The following is a 20,020-nucleotide window of genomic DNA, read 5'->3' as shown; positions in this document are numbered from 1 at the left end:
AAGAATAAACTCCCTCCTCCTCCTGCCTTACTTGTCCTACCCAGAAATGGCTCTGGTCCAATGACTCCCTTGGTGATTGCGCAGTGGATTCTCCCTTCCTGCCACTGAAATGTTGAAGCTATACATCAAGAGGAGGCAGAGGCTTAGTTTTCCTGACTTGCAGTTAGTAAAGCAGAACAGGCACACTGCAAGAAATAAGATTTTGTCTCCTTATAAAGAGTCGTAATAGTTTCCCTCTCTTTCCTCATCTTCTCTCGCCCAAAAGAACAGCAAGGCAGGAAATGAAACATCATTTCTCCTTCTGGCTTCCTCTAACCAAGAAGAGCAGTTACCAGCTGCTCCTTGTGTTGACACGTGCTAGAAGACTGATTCTGTCCCAATCCATCTCCTGTAGTCTTGGTACAGAGCAAAATCTATTCCATGTGAGAGAATAAAAAAGCACCAGATTAAAATCTCCTGGGTTTCTATCACCTTTTTCAGAATGAAAAACTGAAACCACTGGAAACATTTGTTAGAAGTTTTTAAACAGCAAGAAGGAGCACTTCAGCAGAATAAATCAAGTTCTTGTCATTTCATATATGGTTTCTAAAACAACTGCTTCTGCTCCCTGAAGGCATTTAATAGTGGACATAGTTTAACAGCTGCTAAGCATGTAAAACTGTCTACTTAAAAATGCCTCTTGGAACTTTCACACACAACTCATTCATCTTCCACATAAACATATTTCATTAAAAAAAACACCTATTCCCACCAAGAAATAGCTCAGAGGTAATCTCAGGTAACTTGAGAAGCCTTTTTTTCTGTGCACCATAAATCTTAATTCCTTTTTTCCAAAGCTATGTCTGCCTTTGCTTCCTATTGCTTCTGATAATCAGCATCTGATTAAGACCCTTTGTTTCTAAAAAAAAAAAAAACAACTAACAGTACACAACAACAAATAAGCAACTGCACATGTTCAGGTAGTATTAAAATTCCTGAAGATTTAGCCTAAAGATATGATTTCATTTGAAACTATATATTAATTCAGAATACATACACTAGCTTTTATGCTGCTTTTACTGGAACTTAAGACAGTCTTTTTTCTCTTTCCGAAAATTATTCTATATATATGCATGCACTTAAAAATCACTTCAGTTCCATCTCTGAAAGCAATCAACATTAAGTTGTGTGTAACAAAACTATGTGAACATTTCAGCAATAGGGCTTGCAAAATCAAAACTCCATTAATATTTTACAGGATGTAGTATTATTAGGAATACAAGGACATATGTGCCCTAAACAGAGAGCTTTGTGACTTTAGTGATTGATGTTTCTGTCTTTAAACAGTGAAGGTGAAAACACAACAAATCCAATGTACAGGGTTCCACAGAACAAAGTTTTTAATAGGTCTTTTGAGTCCTACAAAATTGTATAGTAACTGTACAGTAATCTATTAATTTTTAGAGGATAGATTAAAAACTCCTTAACAAACACTGATCTTTCCACATCAAACCCTGTAAAATTTATTTAAAAGGAGACTGAAAAACTCTTTTGGAGTACCTTCTCAATTGGTATCTATTATGGTTAATGGAAAGACTTGAACTGACCTTTTACATACCAGATGGTCACTGAAAGATGACTATTACAAAAAGTGATATGCATATGCAGAACAAGAAGCCAGTGACACAGAGGAGAAGAAATTTACTATGAATTAATTAAACCATGGATAAAATAAAATAAAAGGGAAATACTGGTATTTTGCAATATCCACAAAACGTTCACCAAATATTCACAAATATTTATAGCATCTACAATCACTCAAGGGAAAAAAAATGCTTAACACACAGATAACAAATGCAGATTAAGAACAGCATCAGTCATGTTCACTGAAGGTAGGCATAATGAGCCTTTTGTCCAAGCCCTATCTGTATTGCAACAGTGCACTGGAGGTAGACGTGAGACTGTCATGAATATACCTTTGCAAACATCTAACTTCTGAAACTGGCTTGGCTTGAGAAGGTCTTAAGATTACATTAAAGCACAACAATGCTTATTCCAGTTATGTGTTTTGTAAACAAAATTAGCCTGCACTAACTTGTACTGTACTTCTGTGCTATAATCAATCAAATGACAATAGCAACAACAAAGCTTTTTAACTCCCACAGCCAAGGATCTTTTCCTGGTCTAGTCAAAGACAAAACAACTGCACTAGGCAGACTTTAAAAATAAAACTGATGGCTGCACTATTCCCTATGACTATACGAAAGAATGGAGTTACAAATCCTGGCCATGCACAGGACAGCCCCAACAGTCACACCATGACCCTGAGAGCATTGTCCAAATGCTTCTTGAACTTTGTCAGGTTTGGTGCTGTGACCGCTTCCCTGGGGAGCCTGTTCCAGTGCCCAGCAACCCTTCGGGTGAGAACCTTTTCCTGACCAAAACAACGGCCCTGACACAACTTCAGGCCATTCCCTCCTGTCCTGTCACTGGTTACCACAGAGAAGAGATGGGTACCTGTCCCTCCTCTTCCCCTCATGAGGAAGCCACAGACCACTATGAGGTCTCCCCTCAGTCTCCTCCAGCTGAAAAAGCCAACTGACCTCAGCTGCTCCTCATATGGCTTCCCCTCTAGCCCTAAACATACCCATAAATCCATACAGTCAACATTTTCTTTATTTCACTGCAACAGAAGTTAAAGTACCACAATCAGCAGTGTAGGTCCACTATTCAATGTTACTGAAATCTAAGGTGCTTAAAAACATCATTTTCTGGATAGATGACACTCTATGTAGGAAAAGCAGAAGTTAGTCTTAGTGCATGTGTTTTTTTTACATACAGGAACAGAAGCAGGAGTATTGTCATTAGAAGTGCCCACTGTGCAGCATCCCATTTAGTTCATGTCAGTTTGGATGGTTGATCCAAGCCAGGCTCTACTGCCTATTTCAGAACTTGCAAATTCAAATTGCCAGACTGACTTTATCTGTTTCATGAAGGCCTTTGTCTCATGCTGCAACTGAGCTGCTGTGTGTTGGAGTGAAGTAGAAAACTGAAATTTGGGCATCTATAGCAAAAGCTGCAACTAGTGATTCTTTGATTACTTATGCTGTAAGACCATGACATGAAGCAGAACAGCATTTGCAACTGAGAAGAATGGTAGATTTCAGATTTGTTATTTTCAGTGAAAATTAGGAATTATTGAAATGCGTCCACATAAAAATCAGAAAAATGCACAAACTACTGTTTGTGTTTAAATTTACTTAAAAAATTAGCCCCGTTTTCATTAATGTAACTATTCTAATTTCAGCTGTACTGTGCCAATCATAGTGTGAAACTAAACACTGCTTTGGTACTAGCAGCTTCTTTGCTGGTATCCAGCAGTACACAATGTCCTCTCCTGTGTCAGTACTACAAGCTATCAATTCATTCTGCTGGGTAGAAACCTCTCTAAATAAAGCTCTGCCTTAAAACCTAATATAGGAAGAAAAACACCCACACATCTTGTTTTAAGTTAAATCTCATAATCTCACCACGAGCACCCTCCTAACTCAGAATAAATCCTGTATGTTATACAATTATGAATGCATTTTTTTTTCCTTATCCACTCCTTCTAAGATTTTTTTCCTTCAAAAGCAGGTGTATCAACTTGTCACCATAGTAGTGATGAACAAGAAGGGCCTGAATGATGTCATAGGTCAAAGCCATGAGAATTTCATTGGACAGTATATGAATATTGCACATTACTGCTCCAAAAGCCATCTGGAATAATGGCTACCCCAAACCTTAGTCCTCATACTTTCTCTTGTGGTTGGAGTTCATAATCTTACAACAGGAGACAGTTTCTAAAAATACTCAAACAAACAAATAAGCAAACAAACAAAACAAAACAAAAACAACCTAAGAAAGCTAAAAAGCTCAGCTGCTTGATCTTATTTCTGGAGTTCATGTAAAACACTTGCTAAAGTGTACACATACAAACCACAGAAGACCAGTAAGACATGACAAGAAGATCCAGAAACAAGAAATAAAGCATATTTCTTCTTAGAAACAAGGGAGAAAGTGTTAATCTTAGTGAAACAGGATTCTTGCAGTACTGGCAAAGTTACTGTCAGGATAAATTACTTGCTTCAGCAAATACCAAATACAGAAGCAGGCTTGTCAGGGTGCCAGACTAGCTCAAACAACCCCCCTTCCAGCAAAGCATTTCTACATTTGGTTCATATTTCATCACTTTTCTTCTGTTTCTATTTTTGCATCTGTGCTTCATTCCCTCTCCTTTGTGCAGCTATATTCCAGATCATGGTAGGAATTTGCAATTTAACATTAAAGCCAAGATGGAATAAATGAAGGGGTATTTTGGTGTAACTTGCACAGAATGCCTTTCTGAATGACACACATGAGTAAAGCTATCACTACTTACATTGCATTTTCCAATAAGAAGATCCAAATGAAAAAGTAGTTTATAGCCATGTAAATTTTGATTATTCTGACACACTGAAAGAGCTCCAGAAGAACACGCATTTTGATGTCAAAAAAGGCTCATTTCTATCTGTACTCCACAGAAAATGGAATAAAGTTCTACATTGTAACCATGGCACAAATGGAATCTGAAAAAAAAAAAATCAGCACAAGAATAATACGCTCTTGAAGACTCACTATATATCTATTTATAAACTGGTTCTACTACATGAACAAATGTGAACAATGCAAGTTAGGACTGGCTTTGAATGTATCACCACATACATGCTCTTCCAGCTCTGATGGAAACATATTCCATAAGACACCGTACCAAACTACCACAATCTCAATTTGTTTCCAGTAGGATCTGCAAGACCACACAGGTATCTGTCCACAGTTCTGAAAATCGCTTACAAACAGAGATCAATCAGTGATCAACTGATTATAATTTATTTAAACACTACAGAGAATACAGCATTATGCAATGACAATATTACAGGACCAAAGTTCATCCAAAACTCTTTTTTTCTCTAAGATTTAAATACTGTCAAGATACTTAAAAATGTCTCTCTAAGAGCCTTTGTGGTATTCTGATGGAGATACATGGGGGGAAAGAAACTGCATAGTATCAAAATAATAAGAAGACTATGCTGTACTACTTCTAATATTAGTATACTAGTATACTGTATTTTATACTAATTCTTACTAATCCTAGACAATTAAGTTGTACATAATGCAAGTCCTAAAGTAACTAGAACATGAGAAAATAATTAATCCAAATAATACTATATAATTATGTTTTTGTAAAAGCTGAGATATAAATAGTAAACAATTATATTTTGAGCCAATAAATTACCCTTATAAATTGCTCAAGAAGCTGGCAAAATATGCCATAAATATGAGATAAACAAAAAGATGCTGAAGCTGTGGAAAAAAATCAATTATCTGGGTATATAAACAAACCAACAGCCAAATAAGTGCACAGTATGAGCAAACTACAACATATGGTAAAATATGGCCTGCAGAACTGCCAGACAAAATATACTGATGAAGCTTGCATTGTCAAAACATAATGACATGTTAATAAAGATAGATATATCTAAGAAAGAGCTTAATCACAAAAGTCAAAAGAAATACATTAAAAGTTCATATTCATTAGAAAAATCAGTTGTGAAAGAACAGTTCAATGACGGAATGACAGTTCAATGACGGAAAGCCCAGTACCTAAACAACAGTCCAAGAAGCACATATTTAAAAGTACTTTGCATTTGAAATTATATAACAAATTTTTGGTATGGGTTCAGTTTTTAGCAGAAAATTCAAGGCAACCATCAGCAGGAGACAGAGGCATATTTTAGGTATATCTGTAAGAACTGTACAGTTATGCACGTATCACAAAGCCACATTTATCTTTGTAAGTAGTTTATTGTAAAAATATATAAATAATTTACAGCTACACACCTACATTTTACCCACAGACACACACACACAATCACAATGAAAAAATACAGTCAGGTCCACCAGAATATGAATTATAATGACAACCACATACAAACAGGAACTATGAGTACAAATCCATTTTGATGTCACTGTTTATTTGTTCAGGGAGTCCAAAGCTCACACACATAAAGGCAGAGCTCTCCATCTCAATGAGCTTTGAAAGAGACCTTTAATGAAATAAAGAACTAGACAGCATACAGTTATGACAGTTGACTGGTTTTACAAAGGTCAGTATAATTAGCAGTATTTTTATCCTGGATTACCTTAAACTTTACCTTTAATGTTCAGTTTGAGAACCCCAAACAAGCTAACTCTCTCTTTCAATATAAAAGTAGCCTATACAAATAGGATACAAAGTTCTTCCTCTCTGAATGGGCAAATTAGGAAAGGTCCCACTTTTGTGGGAGATTTGCTTACATCTTAAGTGATTATTTTTGTTAAATCTTTTAGCTATAAAACATTCAGACACATTAAACTGTTTCTCTCTATATGTACCATGCCAGTTTGTTTTTTTTTAAGCAATCATTGCTCCATAGCACTGTGCAGGAGAAACTAAATATCAGGCAGACTAGGAGTACAAGCTTAAGACACCAGCTGATCCAAAGCTGCCTCACAAAGTACAGAGAGAAAACAAAAAAAAAAAAAAAAAAGGGGTTGGGGACTGGTGAGAAAAAAGCTCATTTTCATAGCAAAAGGACTGACACAAACACTGCTTGTTCTCTCTGTGCTCTTGCCAGAAATTTATTAGCAGCAGAGGTCTTGCACAGATGAGTAGGACTGGCATGGCTATACACTGGAGATTCAAGTATTTATTTCACCACAGATCTAATTTCATAACATAGTTAAATGAAATGTGAAGAACAATTTTTTGAGAAGATTTTGCATGGGTTGGCAAGTTAACAGAAACCTGCTCCTCTTTTTCCATGGTGGCAGTTTATTGTTGTAACCTGAGAGTTGTTCTCCTCATATTAAAAGAAAATCTAAAAACGAAACAAAACCCAAAAAAACCCCACCACAATGATTTGCCCAATAGAGACATTAGAATATAAGTGATCCTTGGCTAGTTGTTCATTCTATTTATCCCTACCCTACTTAAAAGAGGTAAGTCATCAAACTGTATCCTTGCTTAGTTGCTTTATGACACATTCAATTTATACTGAGGCAACATCAGTTATTTTTTAATCTGTATTTGTTCCTATCTAGATTATCTTCACACAGATTGGACACAAGAGCTGTTGATAAAAAGAAGAATTCTCCCTTTTAAGCTTGCAAATAAGGATATTGTTTTTACCTGACACCTTTCCAATATTTTAGATTTAGTCTAGGAGGGAAAACAGAGGACAGTTTTCAATTTCAATTAAAAAAAAACAAATTCCTAGGCATGAGCATTTTACATTCATGAGCTCTTAATCACAAGGATGATTACTGTCTCTGTAAAGGGAACTCACCATTAACAAGAAAATGTAAGGAGAAAGATGAAGGGAGCAGCATTCTGTGCTATTTCACACCCAGCTGAGGCTCTGACCAAAGGCAGAGAACTGCTGTACTTATAATATTAAGATATATTAAGGAGCAAAATACAGATCTTTGGACATACGCAATATTTCTTTAGAGACACCTTGTATTCATGAAAAATACATGTGCCTCACTCTGGACAATTACAAAACCAGGTGTAGAATATGTCTCTGATGTACAATTTCTAAATCCTTTTCCAAAACAATGTTTCTTTTTCTGTCACTGGGATTCACCGTGTAAGTCTTCAAACAAATCACTTCATCTTCATGAATTCAAGTGGAGCCAGACTGCACAAAACCAGCGCTATTATTTTTGTCAAAATCAGAATTACAGAACAGTCCAACTCCCCTGCAGTGAGCAGAGACATCTCCTGCCAGATCAGGCTGCTCAGCTGTAAGCATGCTATATCAGCATTTTTCATATCTTATCTTTCTTACACTAGAAAAATGATCAGCACTGTTCTGATAACCTGGGCTACAAAGTAATGGAATGCACTGTGCAGAGAAAGCATTAAACAAATCTGCAGCAGAGAGCTATGCCAACATCCAGCTATGCTGTGAACTATGAGAATTTCTCCTGCGACTACACTAGCACTTGATTCAGAAATTCTGGATGATTAGGGGATAACTAAGATATCAAATTTAATTTCTGGAAAACCATCTTTATAATCATATATGAACACAAATATTGAAATGAGTAACTATATGTCCAGCTGGCACTTCACTACCTGAATACGAGACTTACACTTTTATCTATGATATTTTATTCTTCTTGTACATCCATTTACAGCAGAAGTTGCATATTATCAGTTTTACTGCTTTATCTATAGAACCAGTCACTTTTCAGTGTCAAGAAAACTCTGAAAGCTATCATGAGGAAGAAAAAAATCTTAATACAGTGGGACTGTAAAACTTCAGAAGTTGAGAAACTGTATAGATGAGGACAATTCTTTTTGCTTTTAACTTACTGCAATTTGAAGGCAATGGCACCAGCTATAAACCTCATATGAAGTGCTCTTTATAAATTCCAAAAGTGTTTGACAAGTTGGTACTTTCATATCTACAACTCCAGTAAATGTGCAGGAAAATCAATTATAGTGCAGCTTAGGTGCCATGCACTCATTTTCACCCCACTCCTATTTCCAACTGTTTTTTTCTTTAAGAAAATGGATAACTTATTGGGAAAATTGTTAGATCTGGCAGTATTATTCATTTTCTTATCATAAACTCTTCCATCTACCCTCTGTCATTTAACTTAAATTACTTATGAGCTCTAACAACTTAGTATAATCAATTCCTTCTACAGCCTTTTGCAGACATTCTGGATTTCTTCCACTGCCTGCTCATAATTTCGTAATGCACTCTTTGGTATTTGTAGATTTATCAGAAAATGCAACTGGTGTGATCAGCTCCATTGCCAAGGAGCGTCAGGTGCGCTTTAGCTGAGTGACCTGCAGCAACTGATCAAAACCACGGCAGTACTAAATGACAAAATGGTTTCAGTTTTGTAACTGTTACAATTTCATGGTCTTTAGCCACAGGTTAATCACAGCCAATTGCACAGAACTGCTGATGGAGGGACATTACATATTAATAGGGTTACTATTTTTAATGCCTCTCTGCAAGGTGCTCTTAAGACCTGGCTGTTGAGGAGGCTGGGGCAGTATGTTATGCAAATCCGTGCTGACCTGGAGCGCATTGCACTGCCCTATGAAAATGTTTCATTCTGGCAACCACAGGAGAAACACGAAAGAACCAATCACTTGCCTTCCAAACACATGGAGTACACACATATGTATCACCACCACCTCCACGCAGGAGAGAATAACGTTTCATGGTGACTCTGGTTTCACTAAGGCTGCAGCACACAGACATATGTAATCTACAAACATTAAGCACCTAGGTCAACAGCAGATCAAACAGAACATAAATGGACCTAAGAAATTTTCCAATTTCAGTATTTAAAGTTAAGAGTATTCATTTGAGACTGATAATCGCAAAGTGGGGCTCAAAAACGCTTTGAATGTGGCCTTTTAAAGAACTTCGTCATGAGCATGGGCAATGACATGAACTGATAACTGAGTTGAACCATTTCAGAAGATTTTTTTGTTGAGTCGAGGTTAGTGTGACTTCGCAGGAGCCAAAAGCTGTGTGCCCATCCCAGCCTGTAACCTCACACTCTGAATTACTCATAGAGTATCAGAGCAAATGAACACACTTTCAGGAGCATCTGTTGTAAAGTACAAAGACCCTTGAGGGAATCCTTAAGAGAAAAGGAGTCCAGGAAGGCTGGATATTCTTCAACAAAGAAATCTTAGTGGCACAGGAACAGGTCATCTCCACGTGCCAAAAGACAAGCTGGCAGGGAAGAAGACCAGCCTGGTTGAGCAGAAAGCTTTGGCTGCAACTTAAGAAAAAAAGAGAGTTTGAGACCTTTGTAAGGAGAGGCAGGAAACTCAGGAGGACTTCAAAGATTTCATGAGGTTATACATGAAGAAAACTAGAAGGGCCAAAGACAAAACCAAAAAAGTTTCTATAAATACATTAACAACAAAAGGAGGGCTAGGGAAACTCTCCATCCTTTACCAGATGTGAGGGGAAACAAAGTGACAAAGGATGAGGAAAAGGATGAGGAACTTAATGCCTTCTTTGCCTCATTCTTTAAAGTCTTTAATATTAAGATCAGTTGTTCTCAGGGGCAACCCAGACCCTTGAGCTGGAAGACAGGGACAGGAAACCTCCATAATCCAAGGGGAAATGGTCAGTAAGCTGCTACACCACTTACACATGCCCAAGTCTATGGGGCCAGATGGGATCCAACCAAGAGTACTGAGGGAGCCGGTGGAGCAGTTCACCAAGGCATTTTCAGTCATTTACCAGGTGTCTTGGCTCATCAGTTGAATGGAGTTTAGCAAACATTATGCCCATCTACAAGAAGGGCTGGAAGGAGGCTCCAAGAAACTACGGGCCTATCAGCATAGAGTTGGGTGGGAGTCTGGATGTGCAGAGGGATTTGGACAGGCTGGATTTGGATTGATGGGCTGAGAATTGTTTGAGGATCAACGAGGCCAAGTGCTGGGTCCTGCGCAACAACCCCATACAGCACTATAGGAGCGTGGAAGAGCGGCTGGAAAGCTGCTTAGCAGAAAGGGACCTGGGGGTGCTGGTCAATGATTTCTGAGGCATATTCAGCTAAGAAACCTAAGAAATAGGACTTTAATTACAGCATACAACCTGTTACAGAGTATACTAAGTTCAGCATACATAATGACAATGTTTGAGCTGGTGCTTGCCCTATGAAGTGTGCCTAAAAATTATGGTTGGGAGGGGGGGAAAGGGGAAAGTTTTCATGTAACTTGAGAACATCTAACAACATAGCGAACACTGAGTTTGTTTGTTGTTATTAAATACCTTATAATGAATAATCTTAGAGTAAAACATCTTCACTGTGAAAGTGAATACCAGAATATATCCACCGGCTCCCACTATTCTCCATTACCCTGACATATACTCCTAGAAAATACACACAAAGTGTGAAAATGGGGGGGTTCTGCTTCTGTCTTTGCAAGTAGCTGGGCATAGGTATGCCAATGCATATTTTCAAGTGAAAAAGCAATTTAATGTGATAAATTTAAATCCTATTACTAAATCTAGTACATTTTTATTATTAGTTATTTAAATTTATGGGTATATGCAGTGTCAACACACCATGAAATGAAGGAATTACCAATTTCCAGCATGAATTACTTGATAAAAGGGACTGCGTTAAATGCAGAGTTGTTGAATAAATCAGCAATGCTACAGTGGTTAATTACAAAGTTACTTAAAGGAAGAAAACCTGCAGTCTTTTACAGTGTATTAAACTTGCAATTGGTTCCTAGAGTGGCTAGCACAATATTAGCAAACACAATACATTTCATAGTGGACTGCAGGAAATGCTTTCATGTCTTTAAAAACCATAGTTTAAGGCCAATTCTATATTGCTTAGCAATCAGACCACAAAACATTGGAAGCAACACTTAGCTTTCTCTTAGTACTTTCCATTAGTAGATTGCAAGTGCAGCATAAAAGAAGACTATAATTATGTTTATTTTACTGATGAGGTGAAAGATGCACAGGGAGAAGTAATGTACCCAGTGATATCTGACAGACTAATTGCAGACTGAGTGGTCTCACTCTGCCCCCCTAATCTCAGGCAGCTCTCAGGGCCAGACTCACAGCAATTTTAACCTCATTTTCCACATTTCTCTTTTTTCTTTTTTTCAAGTGTAATCTAAAGACACTGTATTGGACCCATTAAGTTTTAATGATAGCCACAGACAGCTGCAATTTCCCTCAGTAAAATAAATGATTAATTAGTAAAACACAGTATGCAATGTATGTCCAAAGTGACTTATTCCTATTGCTAATTGTAGGAATTAGCTAAAGCTCTACAGCCTACATGCTGTTTTGCAGAGCTCCAAAAAAAGCATGGGCATGCACTGAATAATTTATATTCCAAATTACACAAACATATAGACAATGTATCTTAATTTTCTAGATTAGCAACCAGTGAGGTCACTTCTGATAGCTCCATAAAAATATTCAAAAGTCGAATTATGTAGTTGATAAAGAATACAGGGAAAATATGACCTGCAGAAACAAGCCTAAAGTATGGAACAGCATATTAGGGGAAAAAGTGGCAGAGATTAAGTTAAAGAGCAGTTCAGAGCAGAAAGGTCTGTCTGAAGTCAGAAAGCAGAGAATCCATTTCTTAGGAGTGGGCAAACCTACCAATGCCATCCATCCAACTCCCTATTTTTTCCCTTTTTTCTTTTAAATGAGAGGAGTCATCACTGACAAAAAAGTCAACACTGTTAGACTTTGAGGGGGGAAAAAAAATTTCAAACCAAAACCCAAACAGTTCAATAAACATCAGAGAGCTGGAGAGAAAAGACAGACCAAGAACTACTTGTAAATCACAGGCAGGTTACACGATAGCTTGTATTGTCTTCTAGGCTGAAGTGGCTTTTATCAAGCTGCCCATGATGCTAATCTCTAGTAATACTTTTTCATGAAATGATGCAGCCCACAAGCCTTCGTTATGCCATTATTGCAGATCTGTCTGTTAGAAATGGAACTGCCATGAGAAAAAGCTGCCGAAGGTAATTCAAGATATTTTCTGGACCACTTGGTGGATTGCCTAGTTTCCTCACTTGCCAGGGTCCTTCAGACTATCTTCAGCTTTGTTCAATGAAGTTTTCAAAACACTAGGGGACAATCTGCCTTATGAGACTGGCACAGTCAAAACTACAAAGAATTATTAGTAGACATTTTCAAGGCTTTTTCACTGAAACTGAAAAGGCAATTAATTCTCTTAATTGAACGATCATTCATTAGCCCTTTACTAAATAGCATTCTCAATCTTGCAAGTTACTGCCATGTCTTCAATTTCCATTTTCAAGATAAGACTAATAACAAGCTAACTCACTGCTTTATAAATCTGCAACGCAGTACAGCATACATTGCATGCAGTTTTTCCATTTAGATTCTTCAATTACAAGTAACTTCAACAAAAAAAAGCATATTTTACTAGCTAGTATTACATTTTGGCAGATCATAATTAAATTATTCCTTAGAAGCGGTGTTCAGTGCTTAAGAAGAAGGATTTTATTGAATAATAGGGCTAATATTTTAACTCAATTAGTATGTTATTTTTCAACAAAGAGGTGTACACTACTGTAATTCCTTCTTCTATAGGTAATATCAGCTATAAAACAGAAATACCGCAGCCTTTTTTCTGGTACCCCGTGTAATTTTCCTCGTGTAGTTTGTATGCTCTGTATGTTTTTTTAAGTGGATGAAAACGTGACATATTACTTTTCTAAATAATCCTAATTTATATTTTTAAATAAAATATATCACTTCTATACCATATAAACCTGCGAGAGACAATGTTTCACTACATCTAAAAATATCTGAGCATTCCGTGGTAAGGAAAGAATTTTTCTTTTATGTCTTTTGTTCTGTACTGTTGTGAGTTTGATTTATAATACTGGTTGGGGCAAAAGTGATTTCTGGATGAAGAAATTACATCTAGTTGCAATGGAAGTAGGGTATCTTCTCCATGGAAACTGTCTGCTAAATATGCTCAGATGACTTATTTATCAGATTCTTCAATACAATATTTCAATTTGATGGGATTATATTTTCCTGTAATCTTTCACTAATAATTTAAAAGTGACCTAAATGCATAAATGTCTGTATTTCTGAAAATAATCAAGTTGTGTCATTTCAATATAAACTTCTAATATATTTCAAGGTCATCTTTTCTTTGGTTGTTCAGACTAGTTACTCATGGTGTTTTGAATCATATTCTGGGTTTGGCTTAATTTATACTAATTCTTAATAACACCTACGGTGTAGTGGATGAGTTTGTTAACTATGAAAACTGTGCAAACCTCGAAAAGTAATTATTTGTTTCAAAAATTAGCACATATATTTATATCAGTAGAACTGAAATATTGCACTACATAATAAAGAGCTATTTCTCATGTGGGGATACTAAGAAGTACACTCCCATACCATTTTACAGCATTCTGCATAACTTTTCTATCACTGACATTACACAAGCCATTCATTGAAAACTGAAATAGAAATAACAACTCAAGGCAACAAAACTTCTCAATAATCATCAGATTGGTGATTTCATTCTGGCCAAGTAAGAAGTTTTTCTAGTACATAGCTAAGAAAATGTGCAATTCTATCAAGATATTAGATCTCAAAGGTGCTGATAAACAGCGAGTTAAATTCCAGCACATCTAATATGGAATTAGAAAAAAGCCATTTTGATTTCATAAGGCAAGATAAAAAAGAAAAGCAAAGGACAAAGACACACTTTGTAACAATCAGATGGAGAGATGGAAATTATACGACACAAAGGAACAAGTAAGCAAAAGACTGAATGATTAGGATGACAAACTAAAATCAGTGAGTTACATAAGGAGAAATTAGTAAGCGGAAATGAAATTCCAGCGAGTTGCATGAAGTACTTTGTGTTTCTTTTGTGCAGATCAACTGGCGAATTTTCTTAAAGATGAAGTAGTGTAAGGTACAACATATTTCCATATAGAAAATAACAGTAGATTCTTAGACAAGCTTAATCAAACCTGGTAAGTTAAAACTAAAATTCTTATGCTTACCATCATGGTAAGGAAGAACTTTTCTGAGTGTAATAGAATTATTCACATCAGAAGCAACAGCGAACGCTGCCAGTGTTACCACCTGAATGTTACAACGGCTATGGCATGTAGTATCATAATTCTTATTATTTCTTTCCAGATAAAATGAGGTTATAAATCCTTTAAATTCACTCTATATTCTGACATTATATAAGAAGGAACTGATGGAGAACTAATGACTTCAATTCTGGATTCAGCAAAACAGGAGTGCATTAAGAATCCCAACAGCATACGTGAAGCTTCTAGAGAACCAAAGGAAACCGGAAAGAGGCTTGCCATCCAGCAAAAAAATGTGATTTAGGAGGACTGATTGAAAAGTATCATGGGTACATGATAAACATAGTTTATCAAACAAAAGGCTGACAAACCTTTTCAGACAGAGCAGCAGTTGGTTGAATTTAGATACAGATGACCAAGAAGTGAGCAGTAAAAAAACCCTAAACTCCTATTTGGTCTTTATTGTATGATGAAGCGGACTGCCACAAGAGAAATTCTGTTCACATCGTAGGGAACAAAAATACAATGATGTAGTCAAATATTGGAATGCTTACCCAGAGACAATATGGAAACACCATTTAAAGTACCAAAAGTTTAAGTGGGCAAGAACCTGAGCAACCTGTTCTGAGCTGGCCTTGCTTTGAGTAGAGGAGGGGGACCTCCAGAGAGCCCTCTGAACCTAAATTATTCTGTAATTCTATGAACTATATAGATAAAAAACAAACCAAAAAAATTATCTTTCTTGTAGATCTCAAAGATAACACACACTGCAATTCACAAACACGAAGATAAAAGTTTGTAATACACACCTGAGTCAAGGCTCCACAGCCGGAAAGTACCAAAAAAAAAAAAAAATCCAACACAATAATAATTTGATTTCCCTAAATTTCTAAAGGGAAACAGATACAAAAAAAAAATTTTTAAAGAAACACCAGCAGTCCATAGGGGAAGCAGGAGAAACCAGCAGGACAGGACAAGACGTGACTCTTGCAACTGTTTGGAACGACCTACAAAATCTGATTTCAGACATCATTTACAAACTCAAGCTGGTAAAATTATAGTACTCTTAGTTAAGAGATTTTTTTTTCTTAACATCTCTTCTCTAAATAAATTGCATGTGAGTTCATAATGGTTAACAAATGCAGTAAGAAAACTGAAAAGCCCTAAAATACTGGAAGAAAACCATACAACATATTTTGATCTAAAGCAGTTGGTCTCTCCTGCCTTCTCTCTGCAGCTCAAGAGAAGCTTTACACTTTGGAAGCCAAGATGGCAGTATCAATTAAATTCTGTTACAGTATAAACTTCCTGACCTGCACCATGTTGAGGCATAACTATTTATACTTCTGCATCAATTCCATATATTCAAGACATATTAAAAGGTATAAAGTCATAAACTTTACTGACCCTTTTCTGCTGCTTAGCTCATTAATGCTGAAAGATATTAATCTAACAAATAAGTGGGTGATTACCTCTTGAAGAACCCTCTTCATTTTCAGAAGCAATGTCTTTACAGCTGTGCAGTCTTGCAGCATCAATCTGAAGGGCAAAGATTCAATGCCTCCGCCTTCTTCTAGACCGGTGAAAGGCCACTCCACGGATGGGCTTCCAGCCAGCTGGCTAACACGAGGGTACCTGGCTTCTGCTTGGTCTACCTCCTTTGACAGCTTCAGAGATAGGTTCCTTACAAGAGAAAACAGAAAGATCAACACTAAAATATGAAAAAGAAAAAAACCAACTTAATAATTTGGGGGGATTAGTTCCTTTGAGTTTAAAGACGCATAACACATTCACTTTTTGAGCCTGCTAGCGTGAATGGCCTTTATAAAATACATATAGCCATATGGTGTTAGCAATAAAATACACATTTATAAATGTACCATATTCTACAGGTATTGAAACCATGCTCTATCTCATGCCCTTCAAAAGAAAGCCATTTTCTTAAAACAAAATATCCTATGGGCAAAACTGCTACGGGCCTATTTTATTTCAGTTCAGCTTCATGAAAAAATGAATCCGTCATGCACTTTCAAAAGCTAAATCAAATCATATTCTTCCATATGCTTTGACTTAGAACTCAAAAAGAAAAGAAAACTACAAAAAAAAAAAAAAAAAAAAACTCACTTCTGGGCTGGCGTCGTGACTTAAGATGAACCTGCTATTGTATAAAATGGAATTCAAAATTTAACTAATCTCTACTCACTCTGAAGTTCAGTTATTACCAAAGCTACATAAGCAGAACATGAAATAAAACATTAAGTTGTGGTTGAGAATCCATTAAAGGCACAGAAAGATTCAGAAATATTTTGATGGCCTTTGGAAGTAATGAAAGACCATTATTTTGCTGTATACATACTCCCTTCCTTTAATATCAGAGCAAGTTACATACAAGACTTTTCCATGATGAAGAAAGTGCAGCAAACACCAATGAGATGGTGAGGGGGGCTGGAGTGCACACTAAATGAGGAAAGGTTAAAAGAGCCAGCTTTGCTCACTCTTCCAAAGAGGAGAAGTGAATCTCATTGTTGACCAGAGCAGCTTTTCCACTAGGAGGGTTCAAAAACTATGGAGCCAGGCTATCCTTAGGGATGCAGAGTAATAGGATGAAAGACAACAGACACAAGATAGAATACAGGAAATTGTGACTAGATATAAGAACTTTATTTATTTACTGACATATCTTTTACCATGAGGATGGTCAAACAAAGGAACAGAGGCTCAGAGATGCTATTGGACACCCACCCTTGGAAATATTCACACTATGCTGGGACAAGCCCCTGAGTAACCTGCTGTATTTGGAACTGCTTTTAGCAAGAGCTTGACAGAGAGACTTGCATAGGTTCCCTCCCACTTGTGTGACTCTGTGATCTAGAGGTCAGAGATTCTATCCGCCACAATCAGACCAAAGTTTAATTGTAGGAAAACAGAGGTTGCTTGACATTTTGGTGGAAGAGAATGCAACTAAAAACAGTAAGGATTTTTCTGGCATGAAAGCATTCACAACTTCAATGCTGCACCTATTTGGCTCTCTGACCAGCAGGGGAAAAAGGACAAATCTGAATGGAGAATAAATCTGAGAATGTGGCCTCACCGTGCAATTGTAGAATATAATTACTACTAAATTATAAAGTGTGGTAACAGCAATGCATGACACCCATGTTCATACTAAATTAATTCAGTACAATTAAAGATGTTAGCATAAGTGGTGAAGAAAATGACAATTTTTATTCATTTAATGGATTGTTCCAATTTTCTGTTCCATTTGAATTTTCATGCAACACAAAACTGATTCTGCCATAATTTAGAAGGACAAAGAATATTTTTCACATTAAATTTTCCTTAGTTAGCTTTGTTTTTATAGGATCCACATACAAAAATGGATTAATGTGATTTTTTTAAGAAACTCCAAATGCTATACAAAAAAAATTGGAAATTAGAATACTAGAACTATCTTTTAAGGATGGTTCATTTTCATATTTTGCAAGCTATGTAATATGCAGTAATCTGAACATGTTATATCAAGCAATGTACCACAAGGACCACATATATGGACAGATACTCATGCTGGCCAATGGAACTAATTTTTTTTTTAATCCAGGCTTTTCAAGACTCTCCTAAAAAACCAGAATTAGTCTGTTTTAATTTTTAAATGCACTGAAACAACTTTGAGTGGAATATTTTGCATCCCTTAAAACAATAATGTGAGGTACATGGTAAAGTTGCTTTTGATTGAAGGATATTAAGCCACTGCTTTTTCATAACCTCTACAGGCATCCTAAAAGGGTAACATCCTGGCACTGAGAAAGGACCAATTTAAGACCTATTGCCTACCAGAAAGAGTCTTTTATCGCATATTATCAGGAAGAAGAACCTGGTATCACCAGCCATACCAAGCTCCCCAGCGACAAGAACATAAGCAGTACTCTTGGAAAACTATCTTCCTCTCTTATATGGAAGAGATAAAGTGTTTATGTATAAGCTATAGATGCACTGGAGATACAGCAATTCTGAATTTCAAATAAAAAAAATCTTTGATTATTTTGGTGAGCTTTATGTTGACATCACACCACTCAATACATGAATTTACTATCTTTTCAAATACAGTCTTGTACTAAAGTATGAAAAGCACCATAATAACATATTACCACTCACAGTCATAAGAGTTTAAAATCTAACTCAGTTGCTACTGAAAAATAGTGACTCAAGAGTTGGTATACAATGAGTATTCAGATGATGTAATCCTTTCTGATAGTCCAGATGTACTTTGACTGATTTGTGACAGAAAATCTCTTCACTGTCTGATACAACTCATTCTACCTGCTGCAGAAAAAAGCTCCTTTTAAATACATTTCAGAACTGATCTTTCATTAAGTTCATTATTAACAATGTCCAGGTGGTCTATTACAGGATTATTACAGTAATCCACTGCAGTTTATCTCAATGAAGCAGTAGAGATTTAGCAGGGGGAAAAGAAGTCCTCAGTAAATTAGAAGTTTGACTTCATTAGTAAAACATCTCTTAACCTCTGAAGTTGGAGAAGGAGCTGGTTCTTCAACTGGTAGTGCAGGATCTCCTTACAAGATGGGCCAGCACCCTCCACCTTCCAAATATGTATTTACTGTAATAAAAAACATTTCAGAGGCAAATGTTATCTGTGACAAACTGTTGATTAAAAGCCTCAAAAGTTCTATTTTAATGACTAAAGACAACGTATTTCCTTTAAAGAAAATGTATTTCCTTTGATTCTGTAATATTATCGATGTACAATATTTCAGAAAAGCAATTTGGTCACTTTTAAATATGTGGCTCCTGTCTGAGCTCTAAATTTGCCTGACAAACACTTAGGCTATGTTCCCACTTTAATAAAACCATACCTGAAAACACACCTGGGTACTGAAAGTCAGTCAGTTTTAAAACACTTCTGAAATTGTTTGAGCCAACCCTCACTCTTTCAAATGATTCCCTGGCATGGTTTGGTTGCCACTACAGGAAAATTGGATGGAACCACTCCATTCTAGAGGATGTCAGCGGTGCCGATGTGCACTAAAGTACCATCCTATATAGATGCCACCTCAAATCTCTAAGCATGGCTATCACAGAATATGCTGAGTTGGAAGGGATCCACAACAATCATCAAGTCCAACTCCTGGCCCTGCACAGGACCATCCTCAAGAGTCACACCATAGGCCTGAGAGTATTGTCCAAACTGTGTCAGGGTTGGTGCTGTGACCATTTCCCCAGGGAGCCTGTTCCAGTGTCCAGCCACCCTCTGGATGAAGAACCTTTTCCTAATATCCAACCTAAACCTCACCTGAAACAGCTTTAGGCCATTTCCTCAGGACCTGTCACTGG

At 36.7% G+C, this 20,020-nt stretch overlaps 1 protein-coding gene across 1 annotated transcript in view; it reads right to left on the bottom strand.

The window, feature by feature from the left end:
- Window positions 1-20,020, bottom strand: part of CCSER1 (coiled-coil serine rich protein 1) — a 637,592-nt gene that overhangs the window by 361,767 nt on the left and 255,805 nt on the right. Inside the window, exon 6 of the mRNA XM_027731767.2 lies at window positions 16,141-16,351. Coding sequence (XP_027587568.2) covers window positions 16,141-16,351 — 211 coding nt within the window. The remainder of the gene's footprint in view (window positions 1-16,140; window positions 16,352-20,020) is intronic.

The sequence above is a fragment of the Pipra filicauda genome, unplaced genomic scaffold (genome assembly GCF_003945595.2).
Source record: "Pipra filicauda isolate LSUMZ 115617 unplaced genomic scaffold, ASM394559v2 scaffold111_size4109106_pilon, whole genome shotgun sequence".
Classification (NCBI taxonomy): domain Eukaryota; kingdom Metazoa; phylum Chordata; class Aves; order Passeriformes; family Pipridae; genus Pipra; species Pipra filicauda.
Note: the sequence above shows the minus strand (reverse complement) of the source record. Positions and strands in the feature narration are given on the sequence as shown.